This window comes from Bacillus rossius (assembly GCF_032445375.1).
Source record: "Bacillus rossius redtenbacheri isolate Brsri chromosome 9 unlocalized genomic scaffold, Brsri_v3 Brsri_v3_scf9_1, whole genome shotgun sequence".
Classification (NCBI taxonomy): domain Eukaryota; kingdom Metazoa; phylum Arthropoda; class Insecta; order Phasmatodea; family Bacillidae; genus Bacillus; species Bacillus rossius.
In genome coordinates, this window is record NW_026962012.1 from 15568361 (window position 1) to 15590338 (window position 21978).

The 21978-nt window shown below is 40.8% G+C and overlaps 1 protein-coding gene across 1 annotated transcript; it reads right to left on the reverse strand.

The window, feature by feature from the left end:
- Window positions 1–2994: 2994 nt before the first annotated feature.
- LOC134542730 (uncharacterized) lies at window positions 2995–6563 on the reverse strand. Its single transcript, XM_063387224.1, has 2 exons — window positions 6558–6563; window positions 2995–3843 (listed from the first exon to the last, which is right to left on the reverse strand). The coding sequence occupies exons 1-2, from the start codon at window positions 6561–6563 to the stop codon at window positions 2995–2997; spliced, it is 855 nt and encodes a 284-aa protein (XP_063243294.1).
- Window positions 6564–21978: the final 15415 nt, after the last annotated feature.

Consider the following 21978-nt stretch of genomic DNA (forward strand, 5'->3'; position numbering starts at 1 on the left):
TGTTTGCAGATTCCTTTATCACAGGTATTCCAGATATTAAACTGACGGCAGTCTCGTTCTGAGAAGGCAGTACAGTTCATTATCGTTGCTCCTTGCCGTCTTGTTATCCGGCGAGTGGGTGGAATGTAAACGTTTCACTTGAAAAACAAGTTGTCAACTGTTGTTCGGTGTTCGTCAATGTTGACATTAGCCGCGTCGCCGAGGAATCAACTGTAACCCAAATAAACACACATGTGACGCATTTTCCCAAGTTTTTAGCGCACTGCTTCACCAAAGCAGGGCTTGCACGCATGCACGCACTTAAAAACGCTTTTATGTCCAATGATTGGATTATTTAATGGACAAATGTGGACTAATGATGTTTTGGTGTTGATATAAGCCCAAGTTGTACCAACGAGTGAACCTGCCTGATGACGAGTGTTCATTGCATCCAGGGCCGGATTTAGGGGAGGGCAACCGGGGCGAAAGCCCCGGGGCCTCCACAATAGAGATTTATTTTCATATTTAATTTCATATAATTCTTGTCTCGGATTATATTTATGTATGTTTTTTAAATACTAAGAAAATCTACTTATTTCACAATAAATTATTTATTGGAAAACTCGACTGAAAAAAATTGTTCATTTTATTTGGAAAATAATTTGTGGCCAGGGGGCCTCCGCTCCTCTGTTGCCCCGAGGCCTCCAGACCTCTAAATCCGGCCCTGATTGCAACCCAGCGGTTGGTTTAGTTTTCTCCCGGCGCTCACGGCCATGCGGTGGCGGCCATTGTGGGCGAGCTGTCGCGTGGGGCGTGGCCTTGAGACACTCGACAGTCGCGGCACGCTTCGTGCGCGCCGTGCAGCCATGCAGCCAGCAGTGTTCCGTAACTACGTGCGCTTTCGTGCACCATCGCGCCTGCCTAATGTTTTTATCACTATTCCAAGAAAATCTTATGTTTCTCTTTCTATCTTGGCACTCATCATGTCTCAAGTCCATAAAATTTTGCGCGGAGAAACATCGAGACTAGTGTTGCGTGTTGAACATTATAGCACCGTGCGTGTTTTCGTGATTGGTCAAGTTTCTCTCAGACATGTGTCTACCGTCGGCCCACCAATCACAACAGTTTCGTGCGGAAACGATCGCATTCCGGATGGCGTGGCTAAATAAGGCAGTGGCTTTTCTCGCGTCGGGGAACCCGCTGATGCGGGCGTGCTTTATTAAAGTCTAATGAGCGTTCAGAAATGGTCACTAAAAATACGGGAAGCCTTCTTTTCACAGACGAGAGAGCAAAAACCCGATGTTCATGCTCGCTTTTTTTTCTCCGTATCTTTAATGTAGCTATCCTAACCAAATCAACCGTCCACAATGTTTTAAAGTATTTATAATGTAGCTAACCTAATCTAATTGACCATTAGTATCATTTTATCAACACGTTTACAATGAACAAAAATACCGAAGATGCAAGATCGGGCGTTTGGCTCTCTCGTCTGTGAAAAGGATTCCCAAAAAATACCTGACCCAAATCATATCATTTATATTTTCTTCTCATACAATGACAAACAAATAATTTGTGCACGGCCGTACGACTTACACTCTGTTCCTGATAAGCTGTCCCTTTTTAACAGGCGCTTTAGCGAGAATTTAGACTGGCAGCTAGATATTATTTTTAAAGTAACAAAATAACGATTGATACATGATTATTTAGTCTGGAGTGTCATGAGCCTGTCTGTTTTTGTTTATTCAGGTTGTCCACATTATGGAAAATTTCGATAAACCAGAGAAGTTAGAATTTGTGAGGGAAAGTTAAGGTAACAAACTTGAAATTATGCCAAAGTAATATAATGTCCTCAGTGGTAGTAGTTTGAGCAAAAAATTTCATGTGCCATTCAGCCATTACCCAGACCGTGAAAGCAATTTTTTTTTCCTGATGGTGGTTTAGTATAAAATGACGTATTCAGGTTGTGTTTGAATTTGAATTTTTTTTTTATTCTATGGCTCCAATGGGTATGGTGGAGGCTGGATTTTCTATATTTCTTTCAGAAAATTGCAAACTAGTTAAATAACTAGGATAAGATAGGGAAATTGTATTACAGATTTGTCTGGTTATTAGGCTTCATCAAAATATTTAACTGCCAGTAGTCAGAATTTTTGCTGAAGCACCACCCGTAAAAAAGGGGACACTTATCTGGTCAAGTGTGTAATGAATGTATACTAAGAGTCTAGCGTGACTAGTTGGATCGCTATTTTATTTTAATCTCTTTATTCTTGTGAAGGATATTTGACATACGCACTTAAAATTCAATTTTAATTATTTCCTTAGCAAAATTATTAACTGATATACTCTAATAAGGCTAACTAAGTTTTAGATTATCAAACGTGAGTGTTAGTGATAAATAAATTTTCAAAATACTTTTCCAATTATTTTATTTTAAATCTTGGTTTAGCTAGTGGTATTTAATTTTTTGGCTCTATTTAGGCATTTATTTACAAGAGAAGCATTTATTTGAAAGTTTTGTTACTTATATTCGCACAATTATACCTCAGTATATTATGTCGTAGAAAACATAAACTTTGAATTTTTTTTTTGTTTGTTAATGGATCCTGTATTTTTCAAAGAATGAGAATAATTTGTAAATCACAGGAAAGTCAGTTTATGAACCAAAATTTGTCGTGGCGTACGTAAGGTTTCGGGTTTTTGCGTATAGCTACATTAAAAATACTGTAAAATCATTGTATGGTTGCTTAGCAAATAACTTTTTAATATGTAGCTATCCAGGGCTGGGAAACCGTTTGCATGATTTCACTGTATCTTTAATGTAGCTATCCTAACCAAATCAACCGTCCAAGGTGTTTTAAAGTATTTATAATGTAGCAAACCTAACCTTTCACAATGAACAAAAAACTGCCGAAGATGCACGATCGGGCGTTGGCTCTCTCGTCTGTGAGAAGAAGGCCTCCCGGAGCTCGGACAGTCGGGCGGGCCGCACGCCGCGCCTGGTTATCAGATCGGAAACTACAGCTCGGCCGCTTTCCCCGGCGTCGGCGCGCCGTCTGCAGCTGAGCCCACCCTTGTTGCTCGGTGCTCGGGGCCGATACTGTTGCTGGGCTGGGATGAGCCCACCCTTGTTGCTCGGTGCTCGGGGCCGATACTGTTGCTGGGCTGGGATGAGCCCACCCTTGTTGCTCGGTGCTCGGGGCCGATACTGTTGCTGGGCTGGGATGAGCCCACCCTTGTTGCTCGGTGCTGGGGGCCGATACTGTTGCTGGGCTGGGATGAGCCCACCCTTGTTGCTCGGTGCTCGGGGCCGATACTGTTGCTGGGCTGGGATGAGCCCACCCTTGTTGCTCGGTGCTCGGGGCCGATACTGTTGCTGGGCTGGGATGAGCCCACCCTTGTTGCTCGGTGCTCGGGGCCGATACTGTTGCTGGGCTGGGATGAGCCCACCCTTGTTGCTCGGTGCTCGGGGCCGATACTGTTGCTGGGCTGGGATGAGCCCACCCTTGTTGCTCGGTGCTCGGGGCCGATACTGTTGCTGGGCTGGGATGAGCCCACCCTTGTTGCTCGGTGCTCGGGGCCGATACTGTTGCTGGGCTGGGATGAGCCCACCCTTGTTGCTCGGTGCTCGGGGCCGATACTGTTGCTGGGCTGGGATGAGCCCACCCTTGTTGCTCGGTGCTCGGGGCCGATACTGTTGCTGGGCTGGGATGAGCCCACCCTTGTTGCTCGGTGCTCGGGGCCGATACTGTTGCTGGGCTGGGATGAGCCCACCCTTGTTGCTCGGTGCTCGGGGCCGATACTGTTGCTGGGCTGGGATGAGCCCACCCTTGTTGCTCGGTGCTCGGGGCCGATACTGTTGCTGGGCTGGGATGAGCATTCACTGGTTCCTCAGCATCGACCTCAGGCACTGTCCCTAGCAGGGTGTCCACAAGGAAAAAAATATTTCGTACCAACTTAGGCAAGAAAAAAAGTACTAGATTTGAAAAAAAAAGTACAAAATTATAATTTGTTATGGTTTTAACATTTTAGGAAGTTATAATGAAATTGCAGTGCTCTAACTTAAATATCACACCACACACACATACATTCCATAGTTTTTAAAAATAATTACGCTTAATAATAAGACATATTGGAGTTACGGTAATATTATTATATTAAAGAAAAAAGTACTAGATTTGAGCGTAAATGTACTAGACCACTAGAAAACTTATAAAAGTACTAGCCGTGTTTATTTCTAGATGTTTAAATATTACAATTTTCTACAAACTGGAAAATGATATTAAATATTTTATAAATAAAGCTTGGTTTGAACTGATAAAACAGTAACCATAATATTATATCCTGTATTTTCAAGTTAAATAGCATTCTAAAAAGAGTGTAGGTAAGAAATAACCATGCAATTATAATGTAGCACGTGACTAAAATTTTGGCCGGGTGGGGGGGGGGGGGAGGAAGTTGTTAATCTAATCCTGGGTCCAGGGCCCTTTAATCGAATGTGGGCTATGATGGGTTCAGCAATCACATGTTCCTCAGCGATTTTATCTTGCAATGTCCCTATATCCCTATACTGAACTGTGCTATGTTTATCATTCACATTATCCTCATGCTCATGCTGGAAATACACCCTGATAGCAAGGTGAAGTTCACGAGGGTTTATTATGTAATTATTCAATTTATTTTTTTTATTTTGGAGTAATTAATTTTTGAAATTTTTGTGTAATATATTTTGGTGGTTAGTTTTCTTGGAGTGCTTTGAATTTATAGTTTATGGAACATAGTGAATTGGGTTTTCTCAGTGTGCTTCAGAATCTTAATTTATGAACCTAACTTTTGCTAGCAAAAGGTAAAGTTTGAAAAAAAAGTGATTTGCAAATAGTACTTAAAAACGTGTTACCGGTTTTCTCGTGGTGCTCCGAACTGATAGTTTTATGCGCGTTGCGAATAGAGGTTTTCTCGGGGTGTTATCAGAGCAGCGGTATACAAGCGATTCCCGCGTAAAGACACAATGAAGCATTGTACAAGATATCCCAGCATAACACGAAAATGTAGAGCTCTAATATTGTTCCAGAAATGCATGGTGTAACGTGAGAAGTGGGGCTATCGATGTATCATGATTTTTATAGTTCTTGAAATAAATAAGAAAATGTTGAGTAGTAAATCATTTTTAAGATGGTTGTGAAATGTATGCCGAAACATCGGGGAGGAGTTTTGTCACGTGCGCCTACCCTCCGACCGGAGACCTCTCCCCGGGTCTATGAACCCCGTGCGCCCTGGCAATCGTTTTTATCTCGTATGAACAAAGAAATAATTGCGTAGTTTTCTAAAACATAATACTGCAACGTGATGTTTCAAAACAAGTATTTACTGAATATTTTACGATGAGTAGCGCATTCAGTTATGAAAGCAAGCATTCTACAAGTGATCGCGCAATGGTTGAGCTTTGCCTAAAAACTCCAACCGTTTAAATTTCTAAAATATAATCCAATAAATAAATACTATCCTACATCATTACATTCAGTGGTGTCGAGTGGTGGTTTCGATGTATTAGTCGATGATATATTTTTTTATGTTAAGAAATGTTGTGTCGAAAATCGTGTTGAAGATGGTTATAACAATCTAAGGGGAAACAAATGGTTTTGACGAAGTTTTGTAGCAATGTATGCCGAAACACCGGTGTATTCCATCATATCCACGGATGTTGTCTTATACCTGAAGTTAAGGCTTAGTTACCGTTCTTTTTTCATACTTGGGGGGAAGATTAGATGGAAGATGGCAAGCGCCATACACTTGGGAAGCGTGCGCAATCCATTAGTTGAGGTCGAACTCAGCGTTTTCTACTACTCTTGAAGCTTTTTGCAATACGTATTTCCGAACATGTAACAAAGGCTAGTGTAATCAATCATATATGAAGCTGATCTGCATGTGATTGCCTAATGGTTTCGCCTGGTATTTTGAGTCCATTTTGTTTTTGCATAAACTAATGCACTATATTTTTTACACATCCAGCGATACCAATAATCTACACGAAAATAAGTAGACATAATTACATATACCCCCACTAAGAATTTGGCCTTAAAGCATAGGGTTTGAATATGTTGGGTTAGACTATTCAGGATGAGACATCCATGTTAGATTATCTTCAGAGTACGTAAATAAAAAAAAAGTGGCATTTACGGTATCCAAAATCGTGTAGGGTTACTAATTTCCGATGGAGTTTTAACTGTTTTGAAATATAATGAATTTACACCTATGTTTTCCCTCACCATATTTTTCCCCCAATTAAACAAGGAATTTAATTGTTTGTTGATTTAAAAAGTTTTGTCCTTTATCTTTTATTAAATTGAAAAAAAAAGTTATGTGCAGGAATATAAAGTAATTTTTTTTATGCTTATAACTCATATTTTTTTGTTAACATGTTTCCCTTGTAGTTCCGTAGTTTTTGAAGACTTAACACATTGATTCTAGTACTGTTACAACGCGAAAATGCTCTTATTGGTATATAGTTTCTCTCCGTTGGGAAGGATGGAAGTAGAAGAGAGAGCTCTGCGCCATTTTATTTCTGTGGTTGCTTTAGTTACCAGCATGCTGAGCTGCATATGGTTCGTCCCCAGCCTGAGAGGCTCTTCCCTGCTGTTGCACTAGCAGCCAGTGTGTCTGCGCTGTCGGTTGCGCGGTGGTCTTCGGGAATGTTTTGTTAAACATGTTAAACGTATTGTTGAAAACAATATATTTAGGTTTTTTTTTGACGTGACAACGTCTAATAAATCGATGAACGCCGGCTGCACGAATGAAAAAGTGTCCCGTTACGCACATTGTCCCGTTTCGCTGTGTCCCGTTACGCTCATTTTATATTGCTCTTTGCTAACCTTAATCTCCTGGCATTGCGACCGAGTCCGTGGCGTAATTCTGTTTCCATGCATTTCAATGTAACATTTTCATTGCTCTTTGCTAACCCGTTCCTCCTAGCATTGCTGCAGAGTCCGTGGCGCAAATATATTATTTTTGACGGCATCTTGGTGTTGGGTAAGCCATTTTCCTTCACATCATCCTTGAAACACTCCCATTCGTTTCCTACTTTTCCTATCATCGTCCTATCCTTAACAGAATAACACAGATTGGAAGAAGTTAAATAGCAAACATGTATAAAAGTTATAGTTAAAATAATTTCTTCATTAAAGTAATAAACATATTTGAATTAATGAGTGCAAATAAAAGTAAATTGATCAATTAAATTGTAGATTTCATTTCACTCCTTCTTTGTATCCATACAAAATAGTGATAATTCAATAAAAATGATTCAATTTTATTCATAAAAGTATGCAATCATTTCATCAATGTTTTGTTATGACGTTGTCACGTTAAACTATCGTCCGTAAACCGACTTTACAGACAACCAATTTTTTCACTCTCCTAATATATCGATTAAGGGGAAGGGGAGAGGGATGCTCCTAGTTACGGGTGTATCTTGTGTTAGTGGGGCGTGGTTTTAAGTGCGATGCTTTCTGGTGTTTCTAGCACGGTATCACCTCTAAGAGCAGCGCTATGACTATCGTTCGGTATTCTCGTTTTATATGGAATAATTATGAAATTTTAGCTGAAAGCATAACATAATAAAGTGGAGAAGTGAAGATAAAAATGTATGGCAAGTTCCTTGAGTGATTAAAAAAAAATCTTTACAGGGATCTTCATGCTTAAAAATTATCCTGAAAGCATGCATTTTAGTAATTTTCATACCCCAAAATAATACAGTTTTAAAGTGAAATCCGATAACAGAACTACGTATTTGACCACAGCATATACTAAAATTAATGTCATTAACAGGCACAACTCGGATACGTATCTGTAGTGGTTAACGAAACTTGTGGTTTCTTCTGTAGCTTTGCAGATAGGTAATACGTGCGGTCTCCTGGCGTGCAAATATCGTCTCGTGTATTCGGTTCGGGTAGCGAGTATTATTTGATACTTTCTCCGCAAGTATAAATTTTATTTTTTAGTTTGGTGCAAGAAATATCCCGGGTGCGATTTTTCCGACGGGGGAAACTGAATCTGAGACGTTGCGTGCGTGTTTTAACGGGTTGCTCCAGTTTCCTCGATGTGGTGTTGGGAGTAGCTGTGAGGGTTTTCAGTTCCTGGTTAACTCGACTAATGATATGTTCGATTGCACTAAACAGTAAACGTCATTTAAAATGTTAATACTAGATATGTTTTTATTAAACTTTAAAATACTTTTTTGTGTTTCTTAAAATAGGTATTATATTACTTGCGTCAAATGCATGTAGCCTATGGTTAAGGGTATGCCTCCCATTTCATGTCAGGATTTTATATTTACAGTAGTTACATATAAACTTGTAGACTTTTTCAGTTGTTTTACTTTTATGAAATTAAAAATGTATACAGCGCATACTTTTTTCATAATTAGCTGCCAAAGTTACATTTTTAACGTTTTTGGGTTGTACAAATAAGGAGAATTTAATTTATTGCAGAACTAAAACCTTGTAGGTTTACCTTGAATATCACTAGCGACTTCATGATATGGTTTTCATTTCTATCAAAAAAACTCATTTCATGTTTCTTGGCTGTCAAAATCGTACCAAAGTTGAAAATTTTGAAATGCCAGGTAAAATTAATAGCCCAATATTTTCTGAAAAAAATTCAAACCATTTCTTGAAGTAGCCATTGTCATTGCAGTTAAACCTAAAACAGCTAAGACATTGGCCAAGAAGGCCTCCAAAACTTTAATATTATACCTTTTCCTCACATTTCATCAACCCACCTTTACCCCTTCGCAACTCTTGTATGACTCGAGAGGATTTTAATAATCATGACTTACTAAAAATATATTTTCAGCTTCCTCCACGACGTCGGTCAAGAATTCAAGACGTAGGCCCAGATGGCCCCACAACACTTAAATAAATACTCTTGTATTCGCCTACTTCATGCACCTTCCTACCCACACAACATGCCTCTTCACACCCCTCCTCAAGTTTTCATCGCCACTAATTCCACCTCTCTCGCTAATCATGTTTACCTTATTTCATCGTTTAATTTGCAACTATAGTCGTGGTATAGTGGTCAGACCTGCTCTCGTTCAAAATCCATTTGTGGCACCCAAAATTTAATATAAATGTAAAAATAATGGGGTGGGGGGGACAGTGGCGCTATCCAACAGCTACACATCCAGTCTTCTGTGACCTCATCGCGATGATTTCAATGCCACATGCCAGAGAACATCAGAACCAACTTGGACGATACCTACCAACAAAGTTCGGAACTAAACAGTGATTTTAGGTGAGAGGGGTGAGGGAGGAGGTGAAACACCCTCCAGACAACAGTCTCGAGAAGAAGAAAGCAATAATTGTTACAATTGGGCAGGGGGATTAGGAGGAGAAGCACGCACTAATTTGCCTTAATTGAAATTGATTAATTGATTGTTTCGTCATTGACACTAATTGAAAGGGGGGAGGGAGGCAGAAAATGGTCGCAAATTTAGGATAATGGTTTTTATTTGGTGTATTGTGTGTAACAACACACGCTTCTCCCCTACTATAAATAATTATTTAATTTCCTTTAATTTTTCTAAACAAAGTTGTTTTGACGAGGCAGCACCAGTGCCCATGGTTTCCATGTTTCTCCATACTAAACAGGTCGAGTGTTCGGTTTTGAGTTCGATAGTATTCGCTTCTAAAAAAAAAATCATCCGAAGATAATCAAGCAGTAAGATACTGGATGTACGTGATTAGTACATTGTGTTATTATGTAAAAGTAAATGTAAAATGAGAGTTTAAGAACAGGTGCTGGATCCTGGATACAAATGACCTTGACCTCAGTGACCTTAACCTCGTGACCTTGACCTCAGGGATTTTGACCTTTACAGATAATACACTATTAAAAGTTACACTTTTCGTTACAAACGTTACCATCGATCACCCCACTCCTGGCAGCTATTTTGAATAATAGCCTCCCCCCCTCATTGTAGGTACCTATGATCTAGTGTGTTATTGACTCTGTTGAGTGTGCGTGTCATCACGTTCGACCATTTTTAAATTACTGACAGTCCAGGCGGGCGCGTAAGCATGGGCCGCTCATGGTCCAAAGTGAAAGTTTTGTTTACGACCACAGGCGCGTTCTTCACACCCGCTTGCCTCGTAGAGCGAGGTGCTGGCTCTGGGAGTCAGGTGAAGGATCGAGGATCGGTGACCTTGACCGCAGCGACTTTGACCTTTAGCCTTGACCTCTCAGTTAATACACTCCTGGACATTGCACATTCCATTACAGCCCTTGACATCGACCACCCCATTCCCGGCTACCTCCTGCTCTAGGACAAGTGTGCTGTTGACTCGGTAGAGGTGAGGGATGTCACGGCGGCCATTGTGAAATTACTCTCAGTCCTGCAACCAGGCATAACGAAACTGTAGGTAAGTGGAGGCCGTTCCAGCGAAAGTGAAAGTTGATTTACGACCACAGCCGCGCCACAGGCGTCAAGCGTTCGACTAAAGGAGTCGGGCAGCGAAATAATACACCATGTACTGTTCTGTTCCATCAGCAGGGTAGGTGGGTAGATCTGCCATATAGTCCTAAGTGGTTGACGCCATAGCTACCACCCAGTTCTTTGCCGATGGTGCTAAAACTTCCATCATGTTCTGCATAGTCAACTGCCGACGCTGCCACCCAGATCTACGACGTCGATGGTACAATTTCCATAAAGTTCTGCATGATCTCACCTACGATGGTACACCTTCCATCGAGTTCTGCATGATCGTTGCCATCGCGTCATACACACACATCAGTCCTGCTATCCGGACGGAACGAAACTGAAACAGAAAGTGACTTGTAGGTAGGTATACATATATACCTCCTCATCCCCCCCCCCCCCCTGCTTTTCTCATCTACGACCATATCGCCTGCGATAGAAAGAGAAAGATTGTTTGTGCTGTTTGTTCTTGGATTGCGCCGAAATCGCTCTGCCTCATGCACTTAAGGACGATGGCTCTGAGCCTACCAGTAATGTTAAGACACCTATAGACATACTAATTTTAATTTTCTGTGCAAAATACTTTGGAACCGAGGATATTCGATCATTGACCGGTCGTGCCTTGGCATCGAAAACATAATCTTTGACCACACGATCAACCGAGACACACTCCAGACATGGAATTAAATAAGGTATATATAAAAATACCACATATTTGGACCTAAAATTCCTTAATATGGATATTTTTTAGCTGCACCTATTGAAGATCAAGCCGCCAACTATGTTTTAAATACTTGATACTTGAAGTTCTAGAGAACACATTGTACAAGACATATACTATAATGTGCAACTGACATTCTTGTTTTCAATGCTTGCTTCTTGGAGCACCAGTACACATATTGCCCACCTCGGCCACTAGAGTGTGCTGCCATCATATTAGTTAAATTTAAACCATCCACTATCGTATCAATAATCCCGACAAAAAAAGAAAATATGTAATTTACGACGAAAACTGCGGGGAAAATGCTTAATTAATTTTAAAAAGTATCAATTAACATAATTGATCTCATCGAATACTGCCCTCTAAAGAATCTGTGGTCAGTCTAAAAAGGTAATTCAAGCTTAACAATAATTAATAAAATTTATAATTCTCAAAAAAAAAAAGACTATAGAATACAACAGCCAGGCTGAATTAATATGTTATCATCACTATGCCTGCCATGGAAACAGAATTCGGTGCACCTTATGACTACCAAACTACCCACTATAAGCAAAAAAAGCCAAGCGCCTCCAAACTACAAGACCTATATTACAATACTAAGTATGCAGTACGACCAGGTAAAAACCAATGACATTTATATATACAAAGTTTCGCCAAACCACGAGGTCTTCTCTTTCAACATGAGTATGCAATAAACCCAAGTAAAGACCAATGTCAAGCATATAGACCAATCATCATCACAAGGTATTATTTTTCAATAGCATACCTCTCGCATAAGCCGTGTTCAGTGTCAAACATATAGGCCAAGATTCTCCGAACCATTGAGCCACGATACCATGGAGGACCTACATATACCTACTGTAAAAACATATTAGCTCTGCGTGGAAACTATGTTTACACTGATAGCTCGCTGAACACCACTGATAGACTGTAACACTCACAAAAAAACTAAAGTGGCTTTTGACACAATACCACAGACCATATGGCATCTCTCACTGCAAACGCCTTCATGCTATCGAACACAGATGATAACTACAGCATGTGTTGCTGATTTCTTGGTTCAGATACGACCAAAATACCCTCGACTATCGATGCCACTGCCATCGAGTGCTCTGATTAAGTTAGTACAACTTCCACCAAGGAAGACAATTAATATCACTAACACTTACTGATTCCTAGAGACAGTTCAACCCTCGTGACGTCTAGCATGCCGAGCACCATCAATGTCGGCGTTAAGTATAGATAGGTACAGACACCATAGAGTTCCCAATAGTAGGTGAATACTAGACTTAATTAAATGCCAGACTAGTCATACTAGACGATCAGCACTGCACCACAGCCAGAGGCGGAATTAGTCGCATTGTCCTGTTTTTCAATTACATTATCGCAGCGACTGGTATAATACGCGAGTCTAAACAACAAACCTTTTTATTAGTACAGGAGTCAAAACAACAGCCAATGTTCATTTGTTTATTTGAATGTATCACTTTATTGTATATAAATTTAAGATTAACCAATCAGATTCAAACGAGGCTAAATGTTTACGGGGCTATAAGGCTACATGTCTACAAGGCTACACACTTACAACAGACGTACATAAAAAAAATCGTCTTATAAAAATATCTATTGAGCTTGTTTTACACTTACAATAGGACCAAGAACCCCTGAAAAATACTTTATGCTTATTACAAGACAAGGAGTGTTTGATACATTATATATTCAGTCCCGACTACAGACTTGACTTAATCCGCACATACACAGAGAAGTACTAGAAGCATGAGCCATTTACCTATGGTATCTACAGCAAGTTGGACACTGTCAGCTCTCCTAACAGCCGATTTGTCACAGGAACAGATTATAAATATCGGGGTGGGGATTCTGTTTGCATTTCCCTATACAATGTCGATGATGATGCCGAAACTGTTCGAAAAAGCATTCTAAGACGATCTGGACATGGGCCTGCATTCTAAATATCTGCATGGGGGAGGGGTAATATATGAGTAAAGGTTCTGGTGGGTCGCTGATGGTGATCACCTTGTTTTGGTCTTTTGGTGGTAGCCATCTTAGTTCCGAAGATTGTAGGTAGGTGTTCCCAGTATCGTCATTGAATTAAATTTTGTACAAATATCTTGAAGTGGCAGAGTCCTGAAACTAGGTACGCAAGCATGTTTGAGGTTTGATTGCAAAGAACTTAACCACTAGGCTAAAATGTTATTTGAAGACTAAGTAAATAAGAAGTATATGTTTTTAAGTTTTAGCCTTTAAGGCTCATAAGCGTCATTTGTAATCAGATGGAGAAATTGACTACATTTGTGGCCAGGCAACAAGGCTACACTGTAGCCAGATGAAGTTATTGGCTGCATGTGCGGTCAAATCTGGTACATTTGTAACCTGTAATGGAGGTGGTTCGCAGCTACTTTGGAGATCCGGGGTCGGCGGCGGTCGTTACCTTGTGCCGGTGGCCAGTGCTTTCATACCGCTACTTCCTTCCGCGAACCATTCATTATCATCGCTTCACGCCTCTTCCTTCACTGACGACTAGTTGTCATCGAGAGGTTGACACTAGCTGACTAATAGCTGGCTGAAGTATGAAGCTATGAACGGAACATTTGGACGCTCAAAATTAAGGGGAAAAACTTTGGGTATTTTACAATTCTGTACAAAACTGCAATGACATCAGGAAATATTACGTACGATCACATGGCGTGGTTAATTCGTTTAGTTAAATTGAATTACAATTTTTGAGAACTTTTAGAATGAGTTTACATGAACATTAATTTAATACACAAATAAGCATGCATCAAAGGGAATATATTAATGTTCTCGCTATTGCTAAGCTAATTCATTTAAAAATAGCTAGGAATTTCGTTTTCTCAACTAAGAAAAATGCTTGCTACGTTTAATGAAACCCGAGAAAATCCAGGTAAGAGAAAATGATCAGGGAGTACTAGAAAATCACAAAATATTTTTCTAATCTTTTTCTCGCGATAACGAAAGTGGAACAGGATATACCGCTTTCGCCGAGTTAGGGCACCTCAGAAAATCTTTGCACGTGAAATATCACGAAATTCGCTCGATTTTACTTTTCGTGAAGTTGCAATTATTATTTACCATAAACACGTGGTTGGGAGTTTAACAAAAAAAAATATTATAGCATGTTTACCTACAGTTTCGATAACCTACATGCGATAATTTTAGGTGAATCATTATCAATACAAACACGCATTTATATCTGAAACGCTTTAATTTTGCTACCCTGCCGTTCAAGTTGGCGCGCCCGCATCACCTGATGATGGCAACTCGACCACGGCTACAGCATCTCAACAAACACCATTTAATATGGTGGAATCATAGATGGTGACTGAGGTCAAATTTTAATGTCGAAAGTCAAGGTCAAATGTAAAGGTGTACAAGGTCAAAGGTCAATTTCATTGTCAAGTTAATGTTATGTTTAAAGGTCAAGGTTATCCAAGATGGCGGACATCGCCTCAGGCTTCTCATCCATCGCCCATCGCCAGATCTTACATTCCTATACTACGAATTAAATTTTTTGTAACAAATTCTGTCGCTGATACTTACATATGTTATACTTAAAAAAACACTCAAACAATTACATTAGTAATGCTCAAGTATTACTTTTAGAATGTTAATTTTATTAGGTAGCCCTATATAATTTTATGAAAATGGCATAGGTGTAATGTAAATGCTGCTTCCCTTTAGCTTATTTATTAATAAATTTATCCAATTACTTTTAATGTATAAGTTAATAAATCTGTAGGTGGGTTTACAACACACATTCAGCCAATTAAATTAATCTTTGTTAGTTTCTGACACAGACTAAGTTGTCACTTTACTGTTGGAAAAAATTAAGGTCAATGAGTCTATTTAAGGCATACAGTGAATATCGACGTTGTTAAAGGCGAAAACAAAACATGAAATAGAAACAGCTTGTGGATTGATTTTTCAGTACAGTAAATAAAAATATGTAAGTTATAATGTTTGTATATTTGCATCTGCATATTTCATTATCTGTTGACAATACCTGGATTTATATAGAGCAAAATTTGACAAATTATTGCTTTTATTATTATGATATTGTTAACACGTGAGCAAGGCCGCGACACGTGCAGGTGCATAACTGGCTGGCGGCCGCCGCAACATGAGACCGCCATGCGTGCCTGGAAGATTACAAGGATTGTCGCCTCCCCCCCCCCCCCCCCCCCTCATTCCCTTTGCTCCTCGCGCGGCGCTGATAGCTAAGACATCTGACACCTGACAGCTGCGGAGTTACGCAGCCGCCGACACGTGTTTCGATAGATTTATGCCGTTGGGTCGGCACGAAATGACGTGACTGGCCCCAGCCGCGCTGGGGGATTCGAGAAGGCGCCTGGGCTGATATATATGCCCGGGACGCCGGCCTCCAGGAGAGTAGAGTAGAGTAGAGAGTTCAGTCGGGAGTTCTCCCGCGGCGGAGTTTCCGGTGCGATAGTGCCGCGAGGTTCCAGGGCAGGGAGTGAGTGAGTGGAGTTGGGAGTTTTCCCGCGGCGAATTTTCTGAGCGATAGAGCGGCGAAGTCCCTGGATGAAGGTTCCAGGGCAGAGAGTTCAGTTCCGGGCGATAGTGTTGCGGGCGCGGCAGAGTTCCAAGCGAAATTCCGAGCGAGGCATCGAGCGGTTCCTCGGCGAAGGCAAGTGCGTCGGCGGCGGCGGAGTGCGGCGACGGAGATCCACGAGGGGTGCTGCGGCTAGAGTTGCGACAGAGGTGCGGCCCAGCGAGGTGTGTGGACTGTAAGAAACGAGTGACTGAGGAAGCAAAATTTTTAAGTGCAATTGATTATTTGCCATTTTAGAAGATTATTTTTAAGTGACGTAAGTAGTGGCATAAAATTAAACTGTAGTGTGATAAAATCTTTAATTGGGCTATCATTTACGAACCCGGTAAATCGTAACAATATAAACGAGAAAGCTTATATCCTGAATTCTGTACAGAAATAATATATATTGTTACGATTAAGGAAATATAGAATGATATCCCACTTGTTTAAGTCTTCGCATTGAACATATAATGTGCTGACGACAGCTGTAGTGTCTATCCTGGTCCCTAGGCCCGCTCTTGCCCATAGCCGTCTGGTCCGGGCGTGAGTGTACAAAAGCAAAAGTGTTTGTGTGGTGCTTCGAGCGCGACGGTTGGTGTGATAAATGACAGTGTTATCTGACCCGGACCGCATACTGTCTCTCACGCATCTCGTGCGTCCCCCTTCCCTGCTTCCCGCTCGCCGTGCGCCGGTGCGTGGGAGGCAGTCGTAGCTCGCCTGCTCAGACTGTTTGCTTATCAGACAACACTGCGACACAGTGTGCCGCAAACTGTATTGTCATCATAGCAGTTGCGGGCCTCGTAGTCCGTATGCCAGAACAAAGCATCGAACCAAGGGCCCGCGAAGAGTTCCAGGCCGCGGATTGCCGCCCACTACCTCTTGTTTTAAAATAGAGTTTGTGTGGATGTCTGTGAAAATATGATGCTGAGTGCCTGTCATCCGCGGCGGACCCGTCTGAGCGCTAGCGAATCGTGAGTGGCTCGCCGTTTAGCAGCCAGTGCCGTAACGAACATAAACTGAACTACGGCCATACATAGTAGTGATGGGCAGAACTGTTCTTTTGACCGAATCGGTTCTTATGGATCAGTTCCGTGAAATGATTCGTTCAGAACGATTCGTTCATCTCGTTCTTTTCTGTGTATGGGATCTGGCTCTTTTATGAGGTGTCGTTACTCGTTCATCCTTTAGAGTATTGGCTACGTGTTTGCTTCCAGCCTCCACTCGTTATCGCGTGACCCGATAACGAGAGGAGGCTGGATCTGCATGGGTAAATGAAATTTCAAGCGTCTAGTTGTATACTGACTGTTAAAAAATATTGACTGTTGATCGCTGCAAATGCTTCCTGCAGTGATTCTCTATATTACGGGAGCATTAAATCTAAGAATGTTACGAAAGTGATTTTTCTTAACTTTAATTTGTAATCGCACTATAGCTAGTATTTGAACATTGCTTTTCGTAGCCAGTGAATCACAGTTGCGTATATGAAACAAGATTATTTATATTTTATTACTTTTTAAGTTACAAGTATTAATATACAGGCTATTTACACTCTAGTGACAGTAAAGTGTTTACATGTAAGACCAACACATTTAGAGAAAAAAAAGACAAAAATTTAATACTACTACTACTGCGATTCAGTGTGAAGAGAGACAAATGAAGTACATTAATTAACCCAAAATGGTAAGTTTGAACATTTGTAGTTACTTTCCCTGTTATTTTTAATTCATACGGTTTTTTCTTTTTAGTTTTTTTATTTCCAAATTTGTGTATGTGAATGTGAAAAAGCAATTTTAAACCACTACTTAACAGATGACATTTTCAGGTATAGATACTTTTCATGTTACCCTATTTTATTTGATCAGTTATCGTTTGCTCTTGTGAACATGCGCACGCTGTGATTACTAATTCTTCAGACTCCTGACGTAATGAATCATTTCACGAACGAATCAGACCGGGCGCGTGGCCGGTTCTCTCATCTCGTTCTCTCGTTCTCTCCGCGTTTTCGTTCTTCCGAATCTTTCAAGGTACCGGCTCTCAAAGAGCCGGTTCTTTACATCGCGAACGAATCGCAAGATTTCGTTCTCTCAAAGATTCGTTCTTTTTGAACGAATCGTTCACGAACGACCCATCACTAATACATAGACCGAACTAAGTGGCGTCTTGAGCGGCCGCCAGCTCGAGGGGTCGCTGTTGTCGTTGCCCTGTTGCAAGCCGCGAGGTGAGTTCTAGGCTGGCCGGCGCTTCGTCACGGCAGGGAATCACTCGCAACAGGGCAGGGGTCAGAGAGCAGCCAGGTGACGCCAGTGCATTATTCAGTTGTTTGTGACTAGTAAATAACAAATATTTATACAAGTCTATTGTTATACTATATCTAATTCCATTATGTATAAAAAAACATGCCACTTGAGTATGACTCAACATTAACTTACTCTCTTTTTTGGTACCATATACGCAACATTGTTCCCGAACACTCTTTCTTTCTTAGGGTCTTATTCTCTTCGGCCACAAAGCCACCTTTGCAGCCGAACAGTCGCTCGTCACCTCGAGGTCGAAGATGCCACCTGCACTTGTACGCAGGTATCGCGGCACCGAAACACTGACTCAGCTGGCCAGTGCACCAGCTTAGTCCGCGGGAGTGGCTGAAGATATAGCTCATAACTTTCGGAGAGTGCTTTAAATCAAGTGTCTGAAGCTTGGAAGATGCTAACGCTTGGTACATCACGACGCTCGCGCGCCAAATCTAGAAACCTTTTTCCCCCCGCAAAACACACACACAAACACATTTATATATAATCAGTACCAGCAGAGTTGTCAGAAACCCTTAAATACTGAACTGAATTTATTTTAAAAACATTTTAAATTTTTAAACATATTTAAGTAGGTTGAGCCATCAAGGAAAAATAATATACTGCATTACATACATAAATAAAAATAATAAATAATTGTAATATATATGTATTTTATTATTGCATGTCACAATAACCGTTCACTATAAGGGGTAGTATAACCAAGGTATATGTACTGCTAATGTTGGCAACTTCATGGTGGTTTTTTATGACTTGAAACATGCATTTTCCTTCAGCTGCACATCGTTAGCCATTCGTGCAACGCTTCACCACTAAATTTTTGGCGTTTTTACCACTTACTCCATGCTCGAGACCAATTAGGGCCTAATGTTTTTAATAAGTGAGGAAAACAGGTTGGAAAAGGGTAGCCCAACTAACTAACTAGAGTTATTTATTAACTTACAACGGTACCCAAATTCGCACGGGCTGAATCTTCTATAAGACTCTGGAGATCGAGAAAGTCTTTTGATTGTGTTTGAGATGACACCCTCGAAAGACTTGATTTACTTTTGCGAGGCATTAAAACACTTAATAAACACAGTAACTAAACAAAGTAAAAATTGAGTACAAATATTGACTTATCGACAAAACCAACCCGAACTGCAAGCAACCGATGCAATGGTTGTTGCCAAGGATACGCAGAAGATATCCACAATGCAGAAGCCCGTTACCATAGATATAAATAAAGCTTCAGGCAATTTCCTAAAAACGCTCCAGATCCATACCACAGGAACCATGCATTTTTCCGGGGTAGAAAGTAGACGATGTCACTCTTCAGCCTATAAACTATATCAATGCAAAAAATTATTTCGTTCCGTTCCTCTGTTGATGTGTGAATGGGGGACAAATCAACAAACACACTTTTACATTTATAATATTTATAGGGATGTTTATGTTAGTTAAATTAGTATAATTTAACTGACTTCACAAAATAATCACTCTTACTTGAATTCATATTTTTACTCTCGACACTGGAGCTCATCTCTGCTGTTTGTGTCTCACAGCGCACTTCTGTCCAAACACCCTGCTTCGCACAGCTCACTCATCCGCCGCACATACAACACCGCCTGTGTGCGTACTATAAAATAATTTAACTTAGCACCACAAGCACTATAGCAAAATAAACATACTTATAATAAATAAAATTATATGCCTAAAGCTTTGTTATAGTAATAGCCAGCAAATGACAATAAAAGATGATCTTCAGTATTTAAACTTCTTTTTTTAAATTTTAATATGCCAACATCATGCAGTGCAATGAAAAAAATAGCAATCTGTAGCAGCTGATTTTTTTTTAATTTGGCAACAAGTACTACAAAAAAATATGGCAGTCCCTAGCAGCTGACTGTATTTTTAAAATTTGGCACCAATGACTTTAACAAAGATAGTGGCATCAATGACTACAAAAAAGAGAATGGCTTACAACAGCAAGGTATTTTTTAAATATGCTACCAGTATACAAAATGTTGGTCTACAGCAGAAAATCATATTTTTTAAATATGCCGCCAGCAACTAGTACTATAACATACCTACCTATATGGCGCAACTCTTGATGTTTGAATTTACCACCGCCAACCCAAATATATATTCCTTATTTAATTCTTCCTCTCTCAACAGATGCCCTGGTCTAGTGGCTAGAATGCTAGCATACCGATCCACATCCACGGGTTCGGGGTGCGGTCACCGCAATAAAAGATTTTTCATTCTTAAAAAATAACACCAGCACTCCACACCAGCGCTCCCTAGCTTTGAAAATATGATCCAAGATGGCCGCGTGTGAAATCACGAGCAGACATTTTCCCAGCATAGCAAGTGCCACACCCTTCTCGTCAAGGGCCTGACCACATGGTGCCACACCTCGCCTCGTGTTCCGACCACTTGATGCCACACCAACCTCGCCAGAACCAAGATGGCGGCCGCCTGTGATGTTGCTATGATCCCTCCGTCCCTCCCACCGCAGATTACACTGGCCCAGTACCGGCTCCTTTACCCTACTTATGAATCAGTGTGTGCTGATGTGGACTGACTTGAGTCTGCATTGATCGCAGGCAGCTATTCTGTTTTTTTTTTCTGTATTGACTACAAGAATCTTTAAAGTCTCATTCTAATAGGGCCTATGTGGATTTAACTAAGATTTCTATGTAAATTACAATATTCTGCGGAGAAGGCCTCAAGTGTGACACGTCACCTTCAACCTGGCGGCCACTTGTGTTTCATCTCTTGCTACAACCATTGATTGTAAATACTTTCGCTGGGAGATGCGTGGTGAATTTTCGTTTAGTTGGCCTTTTCGCAAGTCTCTCGTGAAGGCATGAAGCTTGTGAACATGTTGGTAGTCGGACTCGCATTTTCAATATGTTGTAATTGGTGCCTTATTGGGTACTATGGCTCGGGGACATTTGTTCAGTAGGTTTATGATTTGCCTCATATTACACTTAAAGGATAATAAGTCTGGTCCTATAGTAGTCATAAAGTATACTGATAATGGCTATACTGTGAGTGTAATTATACGAGTATAATTACTTACGATCATACGCTCCCCCCCCCCCCTTTCCATATGAGGGTGGATGTACTTGATACTGGTGACCCTAGCTATCTTTGTAGCGGAGCACTGCAAAATAGTTCGCTGATTATTCGAGGAAAGTGCTGCAGTCAACAAGCAATGAGCTCTCGCTTACAAACCTCCCCTCCTCTCCTCCTCCAGATCAGTAGCCTGCGATGAGAAAACCGAGCGCAGAGCAGTTTGTGAGCAAGGAATCGCGCGAAGTCCATATTTAGTGACTTGTTGCAATATGGCGGCTTTTACTGTCATCGTCGTCCTCCGAACAGATTATTACTACAGACAAATATATTTGAGGTATCGATTTTGCAAACAATTGGCCAGTTTTCGTCACGAAGAGATCAATACGTTTAAGCGATGCTCACGCAAATTTTATTTTCTGGTGCTCCTTTCAGGAATATTTTATTCATATATAAATTTATTTCATTGGAAAGACATGCCGGAAACAGAAGTAAAATATAAAAGAGTAAATGTAAATGAGCTTAGAATGCGGTAATCAGCAGGTGTGACAGTAAAGAGCACACGTCATCACTTGTATCACGTAAAGAGCAGTTGGAAACCTCGTGGAAACATTTTAATGACTGGTGAACGGAGTTACAAAGTATATCGTGTCTGCCATCCTGCAATTGCGGTGTTGTTCCCGGACGGCGGGTGAACGCGACACTTTTACCGCATTGGTGCACGAGTCGCAGAGGAAAGCTTATCTTGTTCCCTTAGTGACATACACAGGATGCAAGCTTGACTCTTTCTACGTATCCCACATACCTTGTAGATAACACTCGCTGTGCGCAACTATCCTCCTGCAGT